General features: G+C 37.8%; 1 protein-coding gene across 1 annotated transcript in view; it reads right to left on the reverse strand.

The window, feature by feature from the left end:
* LOC126249036 (SH3 domain-containing protein 19) overlaps positions 1-20,601 on the reverse strand; it is a 112,207-nt gene extending 91,606 nt beyond the window's left edge. The window contains exons 1-3 of the mRNA XM_049950654.1: positions 20,373-20,601; positions 20,052-20,139; positions 7,393-7,516 (exon numbers count right to left, since the gene is read on the reverse strand). Coding sequence (XP_049806611.1) covers positions 7,393-7,516; positions 20,052-20,137 — 210 coding nt within the window. The 5' untranslated portion in view covers positions 20,138-20,139; positions 20,373-20,601. The remainder of the gene's footprint in view (positions 1-7,392; positions 7,517-20,051; positions 20,140-20,372) is intronic.
* Between the last annotated feature and the right edge of the window lie 482 nt (positions 20,602-21,083).

The following is a 21,083-nucleotide window of genomic DNA, read 5'->3' on the forward strand; positions in this document are numbered from 1 at the left end:
GTACTAGAGGTGCAGGGGGGGATGTCACAGCTCTTTGTCACTGAGCCGACCTCAGGTGCGACAGACGGCTGGTCCACTCTCACCTCAGTGTGGGTGGCAGACTACGTCGAGGTCTCGAGCCTCAAGGCGAAGGCTGCATGGGGGACGCACGCTCCTGCCAAATCCCATGCACTTTGCTAATAGATTCAGTGTGCTATCTGATGCTGGAGGGGGGGGGGGGGGGGGGGAGGCTGAGCCGGATCAGAATGCACCTTCTGCCAGGATGGTGGCCGCTCCTTCAGCAAGGTCCAGACAGGCACATGTGGGTAGGGATTTTTTAGTTATTGGGAGCTCCAATGTTAGGTGGGTCATGGAGCCCTTCAGGAGCATAGCGGCTAGGGCAGGGAAGAAGTCCAACATTCACTCGGTGTGCTTGCCGGGGGGGGGGGGGGGGGGCCTTGTCTGGGATGTGGAAGAGGCTCTTCCAGTGGCTATCGAGCGTGCGGGATGCAGCCAGCTGCAGATTGTTGCAGATCTCAGCACCAACTATGCCTGTCATCAGGGTTCCGAGGAAATCCTTGGGTTCTTTCGACGGCTGGCTAAATTGGTGAAGGCGGCCTCCATCTCTCGAGGAGTGGAAGCCAAGCTGACAATCTGCAGCACTGTACCCAGTGTGGACTGGGGTCCTCTGGTTTGGAGTGGTTTTTGTCCCATGCAGAGTGGAATTGCAGATGGTTTTGCTGTTTCAATTGCTACATGGAATGTACAAAAAGTTAATGATAGTTATATTGCTGATGTTGAGGTAGAAACAATACAGACACAGTTAGAAGTCGGGCGAACAGAGAAAAAGAAAGACGAGACACGTTCGCAGAGTGCATTATCAAGTCAACAGGGCTGTATTTGTTGAAGAGTATATGCCAGAAGTTAAGAACATGGCACAAGTGCTGGGTCACAGCATTGCAGGGCGAGCAGTTGATGTGTGCAGCAAGCTGTTTACTACACAGCCACTGTCTGGTGTATATGATGAGTATGAAGTGCGTGAAGGGGTCAACGCAAGCCTGAAAGTAAACATTCTCACTGAACATCATGCCGAAGTTAACCTTTGGTGACAGAAAGCTATTGCCAGTGTAGAGTTGTCAAGAAGTATATCTAGTGAATAAGATAAACCAATTAAACCATGTACAAATACATTAAGGAGTAATTCACATCGTACAGTGCCACCAGACACCAGAAAGCTGTTTTGAATGTAAGGAGTGCTACAGTGGGAGGAATAAGCTGAGAAGCTGGGCCATGTTTGTTGAAGTTGACATGTTAAGGATAATTTATTAACAAAAAAAGGAGTGTCATTTTTATTTTATAAGTGTAGAATTGAGACTTAGAAGTTGTTTTTGTTTAAGAATGGCGAGAGGCCTAGTAATCAAATATGTTTCGTATTATTTGAGGTAATGAGCAGGGCAAGGGAGCATACAAATGTGAAGAGAGCACACAGTACAAGCAAGAAACAAGTTCACAGACTTTAAGGATTAATGTAACAACTGCGTAATGTTTAAGAGTTAAGAGTTGAGTAGTTAAGTGCTCGTTTTACAAATTAATGGTAATCGCAGTAGAGAACTGGGTTGGAGCAAGACCCAAGGGACCAGGTCTTCTCTGTGGAAGGGGCTGGGTAGTGCCACTACACAGTCTTTGAGCAAAAATGGTAAGTCTTTATCAGAACTAAGGATAAGTTGTGCGGTAGCTGCTGCGGATTATTGAGTAGCAGTCAGTAGCCGCCAGCGTGGTGACACGAGGGTCACAATAAAAGACATGCGAAGGGATTAAAAAGCTGGGATAGCCAAGTGCAGCAGTAAACTGTATCACACAATGGTAACCATGTAACCAAATGCACACCAGAGGCACAAAAATAAGTCTGAATTTCGAGGCAGGGGATCACTTCTCGTTGCCAAAAACCAACGAGACCACCACAGTGCCGGGGCTCTATGCCAACCGATGAACGACCAGGCATCACCGACAGCAGCCACGGGTTCCAGACCAGGCTGCACCTGCAGCCAGTACTAAGTCCTTCACAGGACTTTGTGCCACAGACCCACTGACCTGCCGTCCATTCCTGCAGCCGGTGATGCAGAGTTCTCAGTGGGATTTTGCACCACAGCACCAGCCATTGTCCGACTTCTCCCAGAGGGCTGCCAGTCATACCCCAAGCACAGCCGTCTCTGCGTGCCGTCGGAGTGACGTAAGTGCAGCACGGGGCCACGCGGACTCCACATCGAGGAAACGAGTGTGCTGCTGGTGTCGACAGCCGTGGCTTCTAAAGGTTGCCGGCCTACCGAAGACCTCTTTGTCAGCTCAGCAGCCAGGACAGATGCTGCCACACATAAGTCTGCACCGGCCAGAGGCAACAGTGAGACACGAGGTGGCCTCACTACGTCATGCACGGAAGCCAATAAATGTCATTCTTAACTGCCAACAATGTCTCCACCAACTGAACACTCACCACTGAATCCTAAACTATTCTTTCTTCTGACATGCCTATTGTACCTTAACACTATTGGTTGTTCAGTAGCACACAGCACACTTATTAACACTCTCTCCAGCAGTTGCAGTTTTGGGGCACCTTTCATTTGAATTATATTTTAGATAAGTATGACCACATTTGAATTCGAGTGCCCATTTATGAACTGTTGAAATGAAGCAGCAGACTGCTTGTAAACCTTTACGAGTAGTGGATGAATTTCTATTGGTGTTAAACTGTCCCATCTGTGTCAGGCAGAGAACTTTTTATCTGGCCGTTAAAAGTGAAGGGGTCTCTAAAAGTTGACTGTATTGAAAAATAAGAGCATTATTTACCTAGAAAGGTTTTGCACCGTAAAGCCAAGAAATTCTATCATTGATCTTATAGGCTTATTGGTAAAGCTCCAAGAATCTTTTACTTATCAACTTTAATTTATTGTTTGTTTCTCTGATTTTTTGGGAATTTCTTACCCAAAGCTACTATCAGGACAATGTCTACACATTTGGCTCACTGATTAACGAACAAACCAAAATAAAGAAACAGAGACCTCCAGTACTATAACATACATATGAGTACTATATTTCAGCAAATTGTTCTCAGCTAATATAAAGAACATCTGCACAGAATGAAAGGAGCACTGCAAGAAACCCTTATTTTTAAAATTTGATGTTCTCACTCAATTAAAAGAAAAAATTATTCGAGTCCTACTGAAAATGTAATCTGCAAAATAGTTTTGCTGTTTCTGTGCAATTGTAAAGGAAATGATACCCAACAGCAAATATTTTTTTCCTGGTGACCACTACAGCTCTTATGAATGAGTCCACAGTACTAACCACAAATCTCAGAAAGGTACTGGTAGAGGGATGGTAAGGTAAAGGGTTAATGAAGATCGGGAACACACACTACAGATGGTTTTTGATGGCTCTTTTCCTAGCTAAGGGTATCCTTTGCAAAATGACAAGGGTTTCCTGAAAAATATAGTATTGTAAGACCCAACAAGAAACTAGCTTTCATGTTTCATCATCCACAAAAGTGGAGTTATCCTTAATGAAGAGAAGTTTGTGCATAAAATACGGAACTAAATACAACCGATATAGCTTACTTTTTATCCCTGTACTACAAATTTCAAATACTCTGCTTATAATTATTTGATAATCACTTCTTCATTTTCACTTTGGCCTGGGAGACCATATGCATTCTCTACATTCGTCTGCCAATCATTTCTGTTTCTGGCTTTCGTGGTCCATTCTCCTTTTATCATGCCCACCATCTCTGTACCCCTGCTGATATCATCCTTCCATCTTGTCCATAGACTTTCTCTACCAAATCTGCCCTCCACGGATCCTGAGAATGTTACTTGTGGTAATCTTTCCTCTTCCATCCTCACTCTTTTGCTGCTATATATTTCATGCTCCACCATTCCCCAGGTGCTGTGGATGTGTAATATGCACACTGCTCGGATTTTCCTTCATTCCTACTGATGTCTGGATGCGTCCTGAGGCGCTGACCTCTCATAGCTGTGGACAAGTTACTTCGATATCTCAGTGAATAAAAAATATTTTAACTATTCACCATGCAACATATGTGCCTCTTTGCTTGTCATCATTTGCAAAAAACCTCATTTCGATATCTTGAGCCATTTATGAAATATGAGACTGTTATGACCACAATCACCAATTCACATGGATGGAAATGAGCACTTCGTGTGCAACCATCCATCAGATATAAAAATCAAGAACTTGAGAATGAAATGAGATATAGTTCTGCTCTCAATTTTAAATAAAATTTTGGTATCTTATCTACATTTTGTGTACCAAAATGTATGAGCTCAAATCAACCATACATAAAGTTTACGCAATGTGTTTTCACCTCTGAAAACTCTTTAAAATTTCCTGCAATGTTTTACTCAACCTGATGCAGCACTGTAACTATGACATACAACAAAAAGACATTCAGTCTTTCACCAAGTTAATATATCAGACTGTAAGATATGCAAAAACCAAAACGTTTTCAGCAAATAGTTTTCTTAAAATCGGATGATAAACATTTCATAGCAACCATCTCTCAACATAGGTATCAGTATTTGGCAAGTAGTACAGCCACAACAAAGACACACTTAGCAGGAAATGCGAAGAGCATATGTGTAGCAGGGAAAGGGCTAATTAGGTGTCCTGCCCACATCAATCTTCTTTTCTTCAGCCTTCAACCAATATCAGCTTGTGGGTATCGGTCTGCGAGCCCCTGTTTTTTTTTTTAAATATCCTCCATTCCTGTGACTGGGTGTCCTCCTTGGGGCCAAATATTTTCCTTAATTTCTTTCTTTCTTTCTTTCTTTCTTAGACTAGCAATTTTTGTTCATCTGTCTTCCTTGATGTAAAGGTTTCAGACGCATACAGAGTTCCCAAGAGAATTCCACTGTGATACAGTCCGATTTTAAAACTTCTCGAAATTGCTCTACTGTGCAGCACGTCCCTCATGCCAAAATATGCTCTTTCACCATTGTGATCCTTGATTTAATCTCTGTTGCTATTCTTTTCTATTCTGCTTGCTAAAACCAGTTCCCAAATATTTAAATATGTCTTCTTTTAAAAATGACTTAATCTGCTATCAATGGGGTACCATCATTGGGTGTGTTGCTCATGACAATGTACTCAGATTTCTCCTCATTAATCTGTAATCCTGCTTTCCTTGCTATATTTCTGTAAGAATTTGTTATGACCCGCCAGTCGTCTTTGCTGTCACTTATTAGAACGCCACCACCCACTTATGCAAGCTGATTTATTGTTATTACCCAGTCTTAATCAGGCTGGGTTTAATTTTTGACGTTCTGTGTCTACCTTTTCTAAAATTAAATTAAAAACTATTGGAGATAATGCATCTCCTTGTCCAAGACCAATTCTGACTTCAAGATGGTCCGACACTCCTGTACTGATGTTTACTCTACAATAAATTACCTTCAAACACATACGTACTACACGTATCAACTTTTGTGGAAACAAACTCTTTCCAGATGTTGGTGATTGTGCCCTTACGTATGCTGTCATAAGCTTTTTCGAAGTCAACAAAAACCATGTGAATAGCAACATCGTGTTCCCAACCTTTCTCGGTTACCTATCTGAGTGTAAAAAACTGATCTCTGGTTGTCTGTTCCTTCTGAAACCACATTGAAGGTCCCCTATAAGTCCTTCTGTAAATGGGATAATTCACGTTAGTACAAAAATTTTGTAGCTTACATTAAGGAATGCAATACCTCTACTATTACCACAGAGCAGGGGGTCGTTATTTTTTAGTATAGGACAGATTACAGTCATTTTATAGTCTTCAGGCACTCTCATATTCCAACACATTCTTTAACAGTTCTGCTATTATTTTAACCAGTACCAATCTCCAATTCTTTATTAGCTCTCCGGCAATTTGTTCTTCTCTGAAAGCCTTATTGTTATTTTACAATGACAATCACTCAATAATAAAATGACACTTTTACAAGAGCTCTGTTTCAGAAATTGTATTCAGTGTGACTTGTAGCAAGTATATGTTTTCTGTGTCATCTTTTACATTAAACTTCACACCTTTTACTAAACCCTACCTTATCTGCAAATACAGCTTTTGTAAAGATCTGTAATAGCAGAGCACAAAACAACTTACAACATTTCTCCATACAGAATGCATGGTGACAATGCCATTAAACTGTAATGACAATAAATGATACCACTGAAACCTGTTTCAAACTGCTGCACCTGGAATAATGAAAAATAAAAAATACAAAATTCTGTTATGCTGAGATTCAAACAGAAATCTTCTGCTTAACCTGGGTAGTCATCTTAACAAAGCTGGACATCCAAGACTGAGACAAAGATTAATCGTCACACATTTCCCTTCAGGAAGAGCACCACTAGTGGAACCAATACAATGGGTTAGTGTGGTTTACCCTATCATACAGATATTCCCCAATTGAATAAAATTAACTGAAATGAAATTAGTAGAATTAACCAGGATGAAATCAATGAAATGAATTACGATGACATATTAGTTAAATTTGTTCATAAAAGATTAACTTTTAACTTGATCAATTTTGAACAGGATTCCATCAACTTGCTGGGTTTGGTGTACTGCCCAATGGCCTATCTGAACCACTGGGAGGGTTTTTCTGGGAACTGATAGATGCCATTTTGATCTGACAAGTAGCCAATGATATGCATACTCTTGAAGGGCCTCTCATACCTGAACTAGTTTAACAGAACTGAGGAGCAGAAGGTGTATGATAATTTGTCTGTTAATTACTTGTTCGCCTCAGGTAGTTGTGCAAAGAACCCTGTCCCCAGTCACACACAACATTCCACCATAATGCTGAATGGTGTTCTCTGAAGTGTGCACAGAGTTTATGGTAATAGGCATTTACCATCCTCAGGTCGGAAACTGTGGGTTCACCAAATCCATATGTGTAGCCCAGATTGCCCCCATTCCTTGAGATGCTTAACAACTGAAACAATCCAGGGAGTATTTTTATATCACTGAATGCTACATATGAATCATCCAATCTTACACTAGAACCCAGATTTTTATCAATATGAAAATGGAAGTTAATGCATTTGCCGATTGTTCCTGAAACAATTCTGTCTCTTGCACATTTTAATTTATTGTACTGCCCCCCCCCCCCCCCCCCATCAAAAACAAAGATTTTTAAGATGTTATGTGACTCACAAGGAATGGTCAAAATAAAATCAGTCAGTCTCAATGGAAAATCAAGTGGCTTTCTCTAAAGCAAGCAAAATCATTAATAATCCATAGTAGTCAAAACTTACATCAAAAGGGGAACAATCAGAGAAATAACAAGAGGCAAAACCCTCTGTGTACCAATATGAGAAGAAAAAAAATAGGTAATAGCAATAAACAGCCAGTAATACCTGTTTTTGTTGCTTCTTATTTTCAAATTTCGGTGGTGGTGGGCGAGGTGGTGGCTTCTTCTTGGCCGTTGTCAGCTGATTTGACACAAAAGTAGATGGTTGACTGCCAAAAAAGGGATCATTTCTGAAACAGTATTTTGATTAATCATTTAGAGTTTTAAGTAAATTTCTCAAGAGGAAACTACTATATAAGAGTTACACTAGTAACGAAAGTCTGTAGGTACAAGGAAGCCTATTTTCATTCAATGTTGTGTAGGATTTATGACTGCTTTTATCACAGGATGAGACCAATGAGTAAAATGGAAATTTTGCAAACAGTAAAAAAGGGACGGTATCTTCATGTGCTTGAAGAACTGGAAATTTGTACTGTCAAAAAAAAAGACCCTGACAAGAATCTTCATGAACGGAATGAATGTTTGTGCAATGTTTATTTTAATATTTACAATGACATTCTCCAGTAAATGTACAATGCCAAATGTGCTCCCTCATTTCCGCTAACGCGAATGTATTAAATCACGACAGTTGGCTGTAGATGCACAGTCACTGGCACTGACTACAGCCTGCAACATGCAAATACACACTATTGCCTTGCTCATCACCCAACCTGTTATGATATGTGGAGCACCCAACTGGTCACTCTGTTTTCCCACACTATTATCATGCAACTACTTTGTTAATATGTAGTAATACTGTTTGCTAAAAGTTTATACAGCTGTTTCTGGAACCTAATTTCTCTTTCATTTTTATCTTAAATCTGAGAGTCCTGAATGCTTTTATTTGATTAATGAAGACAAGGAAGTAAGGAAGATTAGGATTTAATGTCAGTTGACACTGAAATCATTAGAATGAAGCACACACTCCAGTTGCTTCAAGGATGAGAGAGGAAATCAGCCATGCCCTTTTGAGGAACTATCAGGCATTTGCCTGGAGCAATTTACAGAAGTCACAGAAAACCTAAATCTGGATAGGTGAACATGGATTTGAACCACAGCAATTTAGGAAGCACACAGAAAACCTAAATCTGGATAGCTGAACATCGATTTGAACCACTGACCTCTCCAAAGGAAGACAAGACCCTAAAGTGGTGTTTTAACAGAGAGAGGACTCAAATAGTGCAAGTTAGATATGCCTGTTAATTTTGTGCTTCCTGTATTACAAAATGTAGAAACAAACACCAAAATGTCCAATGTACAATTTACTGTGAAGTTGTTTCCTGCTTTTGTATTTTGTCTTTCATTTACAGTGATTGGTATTATTGATAGTGTTACACTTATGTCATTTTTTATATTGCTACACCTAATTTTTCATTTTCCCAACTTAGACCTCAAGATGATCTGCTAGTCAGATCGAAACTAGGCAACATTAATAAAAACAGATAGTGATCCAGATTTTTAATGTGTCTGCCACTCTCTAACATAATCATTTTAATATGATGTTATTTGACCATTTATTTGTAACAAATCAGCTTTTTAGTCAGAAAACCATTCTTAAGGAGTAACTCTTCTGGAGTGTAATTAGTTTTGCTTTCCAAATGTTCCAACAAAATTTTTACTACCCACTGTCATTTGGTGCACATCCATGTCACTGATTGCAACAGTTTCACTGTAACATCGGTACGGTGATAATGTTCCCCTGAGTATAAAAAGAAGCATAACAATTAAAAACTATAACTGGTAAACAAAACTCATTAACAACAATTTTTTAATTCATATTTAACCATTTTTCATTCACACATTTTATTTCCTTAGTCGTGATTCAATTTGCAAATAGGTTAGACGCAATCTGCTTAGATTCTTATAAATTTAACAAATATCATTGGGATTTTCATTGTAAATGTCAATGTACACTTGTCATTCAGTTGGATGGTTACACACTAACTTTCTTAGTGCTCATCAAGTCATTTTCATCTCACTAACTAAAATCTTTTGTACATAATACATTTTCAGTAACAAACACTACTGTGTTAACAGAGTCTTAAGCAATTAGACTGCTAGTATTCTTTTAAATGTCAGCTGGAAACTGATTTAGACTGTCAATTGACAAGCAAGTAGAAATAAAATACAGGAAACCATTCTATGACTGTATTTCCTTATCCTCATGCATTAATATTGTAGTTACTTATTTACTTCATTTCATGTTGTATGGCTCATTTGCACAATAAATCGTAATAATGCAGAACAAGTCATTTTAAACTCACATCACAAATTAAGTTGTAAAAATAGCTACATGCTGAATATTTATAAGTTCTTTTTTTTGCTATTTTATTATTATTATTATTATTATTATTATTATTAAATACACAAATATGAATTAGTAATTCATACCCACCAGCTTTTAAACATTATAATAACATAAATTCTCCTACGGAATAAAAAGAGTTGTCAATAAGAAACTTTTTCAGTTTGTTTTCAAATTTTACTTTGCTGTCTGTCAGACACCGGGTAAGATATAAAAAATTTAATTGCAGCATTGTGCACCCCTTTTGTGCTAAAGACAGCCTTAATGTGGATTCCCTCAGGTATTGCAATTATATAAATCACTGTTCCTTTTTAACTGCAGTGCATGCTTTACAACAAACTTCATGAGGGAATAAGTATACTGTGAAGCAGTGGTCAGAATGCCCAACTCCTCAAGCAGACGTCTACATGGTGATTGTTGAAGAGCACCATATTTTCTTACAGCATGTTTTTGAGCAATGAAGACTGACTTTCTTTCTTAAAGATGAGTTATCCCATAATATTATTCCATATGACATTACTGAATGAAAATATACAAAAGATGTCAACTTATTGATTTGCCTCTCCCAAAGATCTGCAATGATTTGAAGTGCAAATGTGGTTGAACTAAGTTCCCTAGGAGTTCTAAAACATACCTTTTCCAATTTAAATGCTCATCAATACGGACACCTAAAAATTTTGAAGTTTCTGCCTTATTTACTACACAACATTACAAATTATTTGTAACATAACAATCACTTTTGGCCTCAACATACAGCCAATTCAGTGCTGGCAAACCCAGTTTCCTATATAAATCATCATCAGGTTAGTCTCTGTTTATTCTACGACTTTTATTCTGCTTTTTCCTCTCCTCCTTTCACAGCAATGCCATCATTTTGTGGGGACCAAATATACACTTGTTTCCCCGTATGATGAAAATTTATTTCAATACCAGTATGACAGAAAAAGCAATGCAATGAACTTCCCAAGTCCATTGTACATTTCTCATTGCTCAAACCCAATATGAAGCCACTGTTCTCATAGTTTTTCTTTACAGTGACTCTTCTGGAGGACAGCATTCAACAGAACTATTTCAGGTAGTATCTAGTTGCCCTTATTTTGCTGTGAGGAAAATACTGCCTTACCAAGTTTCACACTGTTACATGCCATCAGATTTTCCTCGCGCATACATCATAACATCAAAATAACTCGCAAATTTTGTGTGTCATCTGTGTTTTTATCATCCTTTGGGCACGTCAAAATTGTCAGTTATAGTAATTCGTTTCTTCCACATATGAATATTACAATACCTTCTTAGAGTGTAGAATATGTCAATTGCTTTATACACCAAAACCTCTTTACTTCAAATTAAAACATTTCATCAGTAATGCACATGTCACCAGGCACCCTAACGTACATTCAATGGCAATGTATTCACAAGCTAGTGTGATTTTCTTACCTTTTACACGTGTCACTCATTTATTGTTTACAGGTAAGAGACTGCATCTCTTCCTTTTAACTGCAGCTTCCTTATTTGAATACTCATCATCATAAACTGATGAAAGAAACAATTACTGTGTATGGTTTGTATAATGGTGTTTGAGATAAGGGCAGTCAGAATGTCCAAATTTATGACAAACAAGTGGCTGTGAAACAGCCTTCACAAATTTCAGTAGTAAATCTAATTTTTTTATTTATTTATTTTACTGTTTTCTTTATACCAGGTTTGCCCACAAAGTAATGCACTGCATTTCTTTCTCAGCCAAAAACAATGCTACGAATGTGAAACGTTACATATGTATTATCTGAAGTCTCCTGAGTGAGAACGTCAATTTTCCGTCACTTCTGACAGGTAGCGTACCTGCAGGACGGTTTCAAAATAGCGTATGTAGGTGATGTACTTTACAAGCAATGTGCCATCATTGAATTTTCCACTGCAGAGAAATAAACTGTGAGCAACATTCACAAATGCTTGTGCGAAGTCTATGGAGCATCTGCAGTCAACAGAAGTACAGTTAGTCAGAGGTCATCGGAAGGCGATTCGGGGGAGCTCCACGATTTGCAGAAGTCGGAGAGACCATCCATGTCTGTCAAACCTGACATGTTGCAGTGAGCTGATGATGTCGTTCACAAGGACAGATGTATTAACACTCGGCAGTTGGTGCTGCACCTGTCAATCAGCAAAGGAAGTGTGGATGCAATTATCAGCACTCTTGGATATTCAAAAATGTGGCCAAGATGGGTCCCGTGGTGTCCAACGGTGGATCAAAAATTGCACAGAAAATACATTTGCCTTGATTTGTTGCAATGTTTTGAAGCTGAGGGGGAGGTTGTCTTGTCCCAGATTGTGACAGGTGATGAAATGTAGGTTCACCACTTTGAGCCCAGAACAAAACAACAGTTGATGGAATGGCGCCTTTCCCATTCCCCACAGAATAAAAAATACAAAGCAAATACTTCCACTGGCAAGGCCACAATCACCGTATTCTGGGACTGTGAAGGTGTAATCCTCATTCATGTGATGCCAAGAGTCAGTACCATTAATTCGGAAGCATATGTCAACACATTAACAAAACTCAAGATGCACTTCTGGTGACTTCGGAACCACAGTAACCCACGAGATGTTTTGCTGCAACACGATAATGCTCGGGCCCACACAAGTCTGAGGACTGCTGAACACATCGCAAAACAAGGTTGGACAGTGTTACCCCATCCACCATACAACCCTGACCTAGCCCCCTCATACTTCCACTTGTTTGGGCCATTAAAGGATGCCATTTGTGGAAGGTGGTGATTCACATAGTGAAGCACTGGCTCCTCCACCAGAACAAGGATTGGTACCAACAGGGCATACATGCCCTTGTTTCGCACTGGAGGAAGCCCATAGAACAGAATAGAAAAATAGGATGTGGAGATACACGACCATTCTTTCGTGTGTGTAATTCTCATTATGTTCAATAAAGACTTGTTGAAGAAAAAAAAAAAATGTGGTGCATTACTTTCTTGGCAACCCTCGTAGAAGGACAAAAGGCTTTCTCAGCACCCTGAAGTGGTTAAGATTTTGTCTCCTGAAAGTAAGTTCTTGCCAGTAATTCTGTCTCATTATCTTACAGTTTTCACAAGTGAATTTTCCTTTTCATACACACACTATCCAGTCACACTAATGTGACCACCTGTCAAAAGCCCGAATACCCATCTTTTGTAGCATGGACTGCTGCAAGACGTGCAGGAAGAAAATCCGCGAGGGTCTGGAAGTTACCAACAGGGATGTGGGGACCTGCCGACTACAGTACTGTGGCCAGCTGTGCTAGGTTTCTTGGTTGAGGATCTATAGTGCAAACAGACTGACTGAGGTGCTCTCACAGATTCTTGATAAGGTTTCAATCCGGGGAGTACGGTAAAATCAACCTGTTGTTTTTTAAACCATGCACCCACTCTGTGAGCCAAGTCACACATTGCATTGCCCAGCTGCTATACATCACTGTGCCAATGAAAAACGAACTGCGTGTAGGGGTGAACATGGTCCCCAACGTCAGTTGGATACCTGGGTTGATCCACTGTGCCTTCCAAAATGTTGAAATTACCCAGGGAATGCCAGGAAAACATTCCCCAGACCATATCGCTCCCTCCTGGTTGCAGGGTGTTTGCTTTCAGACATTTTGCACTGTACACACCAATGGTCATCCGTCTGATGGAGCCTAAAACATGAGTCATCTCAAAAAGCCACCCGTCACCACTCAATGCACATCCAGTTATCGTACTGGCAATACAAATTCCAGCCTTTGTCACCGATGAACAGCACTCAGCATTGGTGCATGAACCAGACCACTTTTGTGGAAGCCCAAACGCAGCAACATTTGCTGAACGGTCACGGGAAGAAATTGTTAGCAACTTGGTCCATCTGGGTGGCCAGTTGCCCAACAATAGCACATCTATTCACCCATACACATTGCCGCAGCCGGCACTCACTCCTGTCATCTACTGCGTATGGTGCACCCAGTTGCCTCAGTGCTGGTTTTGGATAGTGCCTTATTGACATGCACGGTATAGTTTAAATACTCTGACACACTAACAGTTTACAAACTTAGCTATTTCAGAAATGCTTACACCCTTATGTTGAAAGCCAATGATCATCCCCTTTTGGACATCAGACAAATTGCTCCTTACACAACAAAAGCACTCTCAAACCAGAAATTCTGCTTTACTGACACACAGCCCTTTCCTTCTGATCATACCACACGGCAAGTGCTGACAACATTGCTGCACGAAACATGTAAGCTAAGAATACCACTGGCCTTGATCTAGACATTTACCAGGAATTAATAACAGAGAAAATGAGGAAAATTACGCCTACACTATTTCATAATTCTTCACAGATTATTCAGTTATATTCAACTATGAAAGTGTGCCTTAAATTTTCACAGTCACTGCTTCGATATCTTTCATTCTTTCTTGGAATGGAGTTTGTAGGACAGACTACACTACAGCATAGTTATATGTCTAGTTTAGGATGGATGGTGATTGATTGTGAGATAGAATAGCCAAGAAATGTGATCCTGTAAGAAAGGTCAGCCAGTCAGTGAATAGTTAATGTAATGATTCACATTTGCATCACATTACTTCACATTTTATTTTTGACTCTGTATCATGCTACAAAAAACCATTTTTATTGTTATGGGAAAAATCTTTTGAACTCTTGTTATTACAATGACCATTTTATCTAAGTACATTGCACATTCTCTGGTTATATTCATGTCAGTATTTGACACAACATCAACTCAGCGAGAGGAAAAATCCATTATCTGTCAACTGCTCTGACAGAGTACTTACAACTAGCTGTTGACACAATTTTGCATTTCCATCATATCTCATGCATGTATTGCCAACATTGCTCCACAAAACACACAGGTCAATCTGTATGAAGTGATCCAATGAAGGTTGCTTGCCATTTTCAAATATTTCAATTTTCTGTATGTGATTACTCTACAATTGAGAAGTTCAAAACAGTGTTTCAAAGAATTTACCTTGCACCATTACTGAATTGTGGCCATATTTATTTGTAAGTGCATGACAGTTTTTCATTTTGGAGACATCAGCATTAATTAGAATATCTCTGGACTGGGTTAAGTTACAACATTGCAATTAACATGAAGTTTTTAGAGAAGTCCCCTCTACAACACTGTTTATTACCCAGAATACCCTAAATTCAGAAGTACCTAGTCAAAATGACATCCAAAATTTGGTGCTGAAAATTTAGAAAATCCACTTTTTAGACCCAAAAATAACAACAAATGAGTGATTTACCAGAGTGCATCTTTTTTCTTTAGTTAGATATCAGAAACTAATAGCATTAGATAGAGCAAGAACAGTGACAAATGTTTCCTTAATTTTTTATAAATTTTTGAAATGTGAAAAATTTTAACTTTTTGTAAAGTTTGGGGTGAGTTACCTCTGGTGTGACTGAATATAAAAAATTGATTTTTGAAAGTTTGCACATCTATATGATAGCAAAGTACTGTAAAAATTTGACCATTGATATCTGTGAACAAAGATATGAATTTTTGAAAATGAGGAAGTGATTCTACGGTTGTTGCCTATTTAAATGGTTTACTGTTCCATTGTAACAAAATTTGGTTGTAACCTGTATTTAGTTGACACTATCAACCTATATTTAGTTAGTATTATTTATTTCAATAATAAAACATTTATCAATAGGAGCTTTTGCTTTAGCTCTACGTTTAAAAATTGCCTATTTACATCTTGGTTTATTCTCAATTAAGTAGCACATTACCAAGATCAAAACGACAAAACTAAAATGATAAACATGTGAAATTTCTCTATTGTTGAGTAGGGTACAGTTTTGTGCGTAAGTGTAGTCCTCAAGGCAAGCGCGTACAACAACTCAGTGGATAAAGCAAAAAGTTTGCACAGGAGCCCAGCAGTCAGTGTCAAGTCTGTACATGAACTTTTACTTCCACTACATTTGCTGGGTGAGGCATTTTTGTAATCTGTTCACAAACTTCTGTTAGAGTGGATGTACATACTTCACCGAGAGTGCACAATGTTTTATGTGCTTTTGTTATATGATTTTTAATTAACTAAAATAATTTTAAAATTTAATAATACGTTAATTTGAAAGACTGATTGGAATGCAATAAAATGAATGAACAGTACTCTACTGCACAGACAGTTTGTGAAATGTGTCACAAAAAAGTTTATGGTTCAGTTTCAAAAAAACTTAAAGAATGTTAATGAATTCGATGAATGTAGATGAACTTTGTTTACATTACAAGACAGTTGTTCTAGATCGTGAGTTTGTATCGTGAGAAAAAATATATTTTGAAGTACAGCCATATTTTTGGAAAAAATGCTGTGATTGACTAAAAGTTCATAAGAAGCCAGTTATTAAAGGTTTGAGGGAAATAAAATTTGAACATTTGTACTTGTTAAGTGCGAATAAAGCAGCTTCCAGGGTGAAACTTAATGTGATTCCTGGAAATTCCATGTGCCCAAATTATTACTTGAAAATATTTATCGTGAATTCAGAATCAGAACCATGTAACCTTCTTAATGACATCTATATTACTAATGAGGAAGCTACTAGCAAATTGGATCTTGCTTGTTCTAATTTAGAAGTATCTCCTACTTTGGAAAATAAGAAAATTGATTAGCTGGAAAAAGAAAAGCAGCTACTGAAAGTAAGGTACAATGAATTTCAGACAAAATTACAAAAGACTTAGGATCATGCTTTAATACCAACAGTATTTCTAAGAAAGAAGAAAATTTACATCCAGAATCATCTGACACTGAATATTTGAGCTTCATTAAAAAATTAAAAAGTAAGTGTTTAGTGACACCTAAAGCAGAAAAAGTTAAAATTTTATGTTTGCTCCCTGATACATGGTCAAGAGAAAAAAATAATTCACGAGTTCAACTTTTCTGATAGTTTGGTTAGACTAACCTGTACATTACTGAAGTAGCACAGCAGTTTTAGGAAAGAAGTAATGAGTGGATATAACTTAAGAAACACTGGAAAAATCAAGCAGTTTTTTGAAGATTGCGAAAACAGTAGAACATCTCCAGGTAGAAAAGATAGCAAAAGAGTTGTTATACATGGAGTTAAAACAACAATGCATAAACCACTAGTGCTGTCACATTTAAATTAACTTTATGCAGCTTTAAAAAATGCTCAACCTGAATGCAAAATTGGAAGGTCAAAATATTGTGATCTTCGCTCTAAGTGGTGTCTTTACGCGGGCTCCTCAGGAACAAACTCTGTATGTGTTTTTATCATCAAAATGTCAAATTGATGACTTAGAGTGCAAAACTCACTGATGTTAACCACAAAGAGTTACTAGATTTAATGGCCTTTTATGCTAACAATGACAACTGCATGATGAGTGTGTGTGATAAATGCCCTGGTAAAAAAACCACTCTTTAATTGTTTAACGAATCTGAGGAGGAAATGCCCAAAATGTTACCTTCAAACACTGGGTCACAACCGACACAGCTGAAATGACAACAGTGGTTAAATCTCAGGAAGAGTACTTTGAATCTTTAATTGATAATTTAAAAAATGTCAAAAGTCACCACTATGTTTCTAAACTCCAAAGCAAGTTCCTGAAGGGCAAAAAAGACAACTTTTATGAAACTCAATACATAGTTCTAGCTTATTTTGCAGAAAACTCTATTAGTGGTTCAGGATGAAATACATGGGTACCACTGGGTCAATGACGAGGCAACAGTGCATCCATTTATTCTGTACTTCAAAAATAAGATGAAGTTTGCAGTTCTTCAATTTGCGACTACTTCACGCACAACACTTCGCTTGTCCATGTGTTTCAAAGTATGTTACAAATTACATAAAAGAAAAGTTGTCCAAGTTTGAGAAGCTCATACTTTTCAGGTGGAAGTTGTAGTCAATACAAGACCAAAAAAATTTTTCAAGTCTTTGCAACCACAAAGTAGATTTCAGGTTGGAGGCCACATGGCACTTTTTTGCCTCATGCCATGGTAAAAATGCATGTGATGGAGTAGGAGGTACAACTAAATATGGAGTGAGTAAAGCCAGTCTACAAAGAATGACCACAGACCAAATTCTTACAATAGAGGACATGTATGCCTTTAGCAAGAATAATATTACAGGCATCACCTATTTTGTTATCAACACAGAAGAGGTAGTTCTTCATATCAAAACAACACTTCAAACCAGATTTTACAGCTGTATAGCAATAAACAAGCTAATTCCACAAACTCCTTGGCATTGCATAAAACTTAAGTTTGATGCTACATAACATCAGAAGACCACAACAACAACAACAACATCAGAAATCGAAATTTGCATCAGTAAAATTAGTTCTCAGTCTTTTAACACTGAATGACATAGTGGCATGTGTGTATGATGGACAATGGTGGCTTGCACACGTTGAAAGAATAACTTTGGAAAATAATGATGTATCTATGTACTTTTATCACCCAGCTGGCCCAAGAATGTCATTCATGAAGTATAATAGTGACAGTTTGGATACCAATGAAAAATGTATTAAGGGAGATTTTAGGGCTTGAACATATCACAGCAACTGGGAGATCTTATTCTATATCACAAAAGCTGTCTGAAGAAATAAGTGTTCTTTACAATCACCTCTAGGATTAGGAAGCACCACATCTCAAAAGTACATTAACTGAAATTATTTATTTTAAATTTGTCAAGATAATAAAAGTGTTTATTTCAGTAATTTTTCTGCATACAATTCAGTGCCTTAACTTCAATAATAATTGATTACATCCAGCCAATATCACACATGAATTAGACAATAGCCATAAGATCAATTGTAGTTTAATGTGAATTATTTGCCCATCCTCAAAAAGTCATACCAAAGTCGAAATGTTTACAGTACATTGCTATTTGTCAGTGTTCTTGCTCTATATAAGGCTAATGGTTTATGATATCTTAACAGAGAAAGATACACTCTGATAAATCACCTATTGGTTGTTATTTTTGAGTCTAAAAGTGGAATTTTTAAATTTTCAGTGCCAAACATTGGGAATCATTCTGAGCAGTTATTTTTGAATTCAGAGTATTTTAGGTAATAAACAATGTTGTAGGGGAGACTTTTTCATGTCAATTGCGATGTTGTAACAGAAATCAGTGCAGAGATATTCATATTAACACTAATGTATCCAAACTGAAAAATCGTTGTGTGCTTACGAATAAAAATGGCAAACATTCAGTAAGGCTACAAGGTAAAAAAAAAAAAACTGTTTTGATCTTCTCAGTTATATGGTAATCATACATTTAAAAAAAATATTTCAAAATGACCCAGCAACCAACTTAATTTTTATTGGATCAGTTCACTTGGATTGACCCCACACATGTATACTTCAATTAAAGTAGGCCTAACTTTATGATTGATGTTTCAGCAATTTGAGTGGCAGGAAGGCTGTAGGGTCAATTATTCTTTTTTTTCCCCCTCCAAGCTGTATGATCAAGCAGTAATAATCATAACAAATGTAAATATAAACTCATTCTACTTATCTGCTTAAGATGCTTCAATGCTCATAGTTCCTTAAACTTGCCCCTCTCAAAAAATATACATCAAAGAGCAAGAGAGAATTTGTGATAAAAACTGCATAAGTCAACAGAGTCTATAGATATCACATGTCAACCCCCTTCTGTGAAATGACAATGACGACGACTGTTGCCTGTGATGTCTTACATGTGCAAACAGGAAGAGAACAAAACACAGGTTTTTTTTTCATCAATATTATATTGTTGGAGCCAACTAAGGTGAATACAAAATCTTAGTTGCGGTGACATACTGATCTGTAGCATAGTCTGAGGCCTTTAACACATTGAAAGGTGACAGTTTTATTACGAGTTGGAGCAGCAGTGTCGAAGGCTTCAGTTAACCCTCAGCCACACTTTAACAATTAGAGGAAACATGCATATTACCAGGGGAAGAAAAACTAAATCAGATCACAAGTTTGAAAAGTATCTAGCTACTAGCAGGCTACAAGACTATACAGCAACCTGCCACAAACATTAAACAAATGAGGAAACACATAATTTAGGAACATTCAACATCTTTTCATAAGCAACTGCTTTTATTCAGCAAAAGAGCAAACGTTGGTAGGAATGCGACTGCATGGAAATGAGTAGACAATATTGAATAAATGTCATGATCATCATTTATTGATCCATTCTGATCCATTACATAGTTTAACAGTACAATGGATGCTGACATCAGACTTGATAATGTTACATAATGTTTCTGTTATTGAGATAGATAATTACCAAATGAAAATTATGTATGAGACCTAACGTTCCAGATTGAGGGGTCAAACACGTAAAAACTTGCACAGAATAAACAAACAAAAAATTATGCAGAGACGCCATTAAAAACTTTATTTACAGTTCCTAATAAGTAATGATATTTCACTTACCCATCGTCCCAGTCGAAAAATGATCCCTGAATATTTCGTCTGTCTTTGCCAGGTGGTGCTGGTGCTGGTCGCACGGGTACATTCATTACTAGAGATTTCGAAAGGGAAAACTATTAGTAAATAGGAAGGGCGCTGCAAAAACATATTTTATTACATCAAGATGAGATATAAATGTCAAAATCCATTCCGACACAAATGTATTACAAACTTCTTTTCTTAAGTCAAATTAATTCAATATCACAAGTTCTGAACAGTGAAGCACAAGCAAAACCTGACAATTCTGACATTTAATTCGTCACAACAAATTAAACGAGTGCGTACTTTGAATGACGCCTTCTTGTCGTCCAATTACAGTTTTTAAAAAAGGCACTAAACACTCCTCGAATCCAGTTGACTCGTTCCGTTTGTACACCTCCGTAGACAAACATCAACAATGTACACTTCGTACATCCGTACACGATCTTTTCTGCGTGTAAAACTATAATTTAACAGCATACTGATTTTACAACAAAAACAGACAACTACCACACCTGCCCCCAACCCGCATCGTTCACTTGTTCTCGAATGAGCAATCTCTTTGCATCACAATCAGTGACAAACTTCACTTAAGTTTCATTGAGGGTGACATCCGGTCATCGACGCAAAATGAACCGTCGCATTTAACAATAGGACAGAAAAAGAGGCTTGACAACACATACATGTAAGAAAGCCACGTAGCTCCAATGTTTAAGAGGAACTCAGCTTTCAGTTCTTTAAATATTTACTGTAATGTGGTATTGGCTCTGTAAAAGACCAACACATACTTTGTATCGTAAGTGAATGAAAATTAAAGAAGTATAAAGCCAGTAGCTCAACGCAATTAGTTTGGGAAAGTAGCGTGTATACTAAAAATGCTTTATTCTTAATTCACGATGTTCTGCATGATAATCCTTTGTGGAGGAGAACACATGAAGAAATTATGAATGAAAACACGCACAACACTGGTGTAATATTCTACAATATTGTGTAATGCCACATCAGTGTTGTGTGTGT

The sequence above is a fragment of the Schistocerca nitens genome, chromosome 3, assembly GCF_023898315.1.
Source record: "Schistocerca nitens isolate TAMUIC-IGC-003100 chromosome 3, iqSchNite1.1, whole genome shotgun sequence".
NCBI lineage: Eukaryota > Metazoa > Arthropoda > Insecta > Orthoptera > Acrididae > Schistocerca > Schistocerca nitens.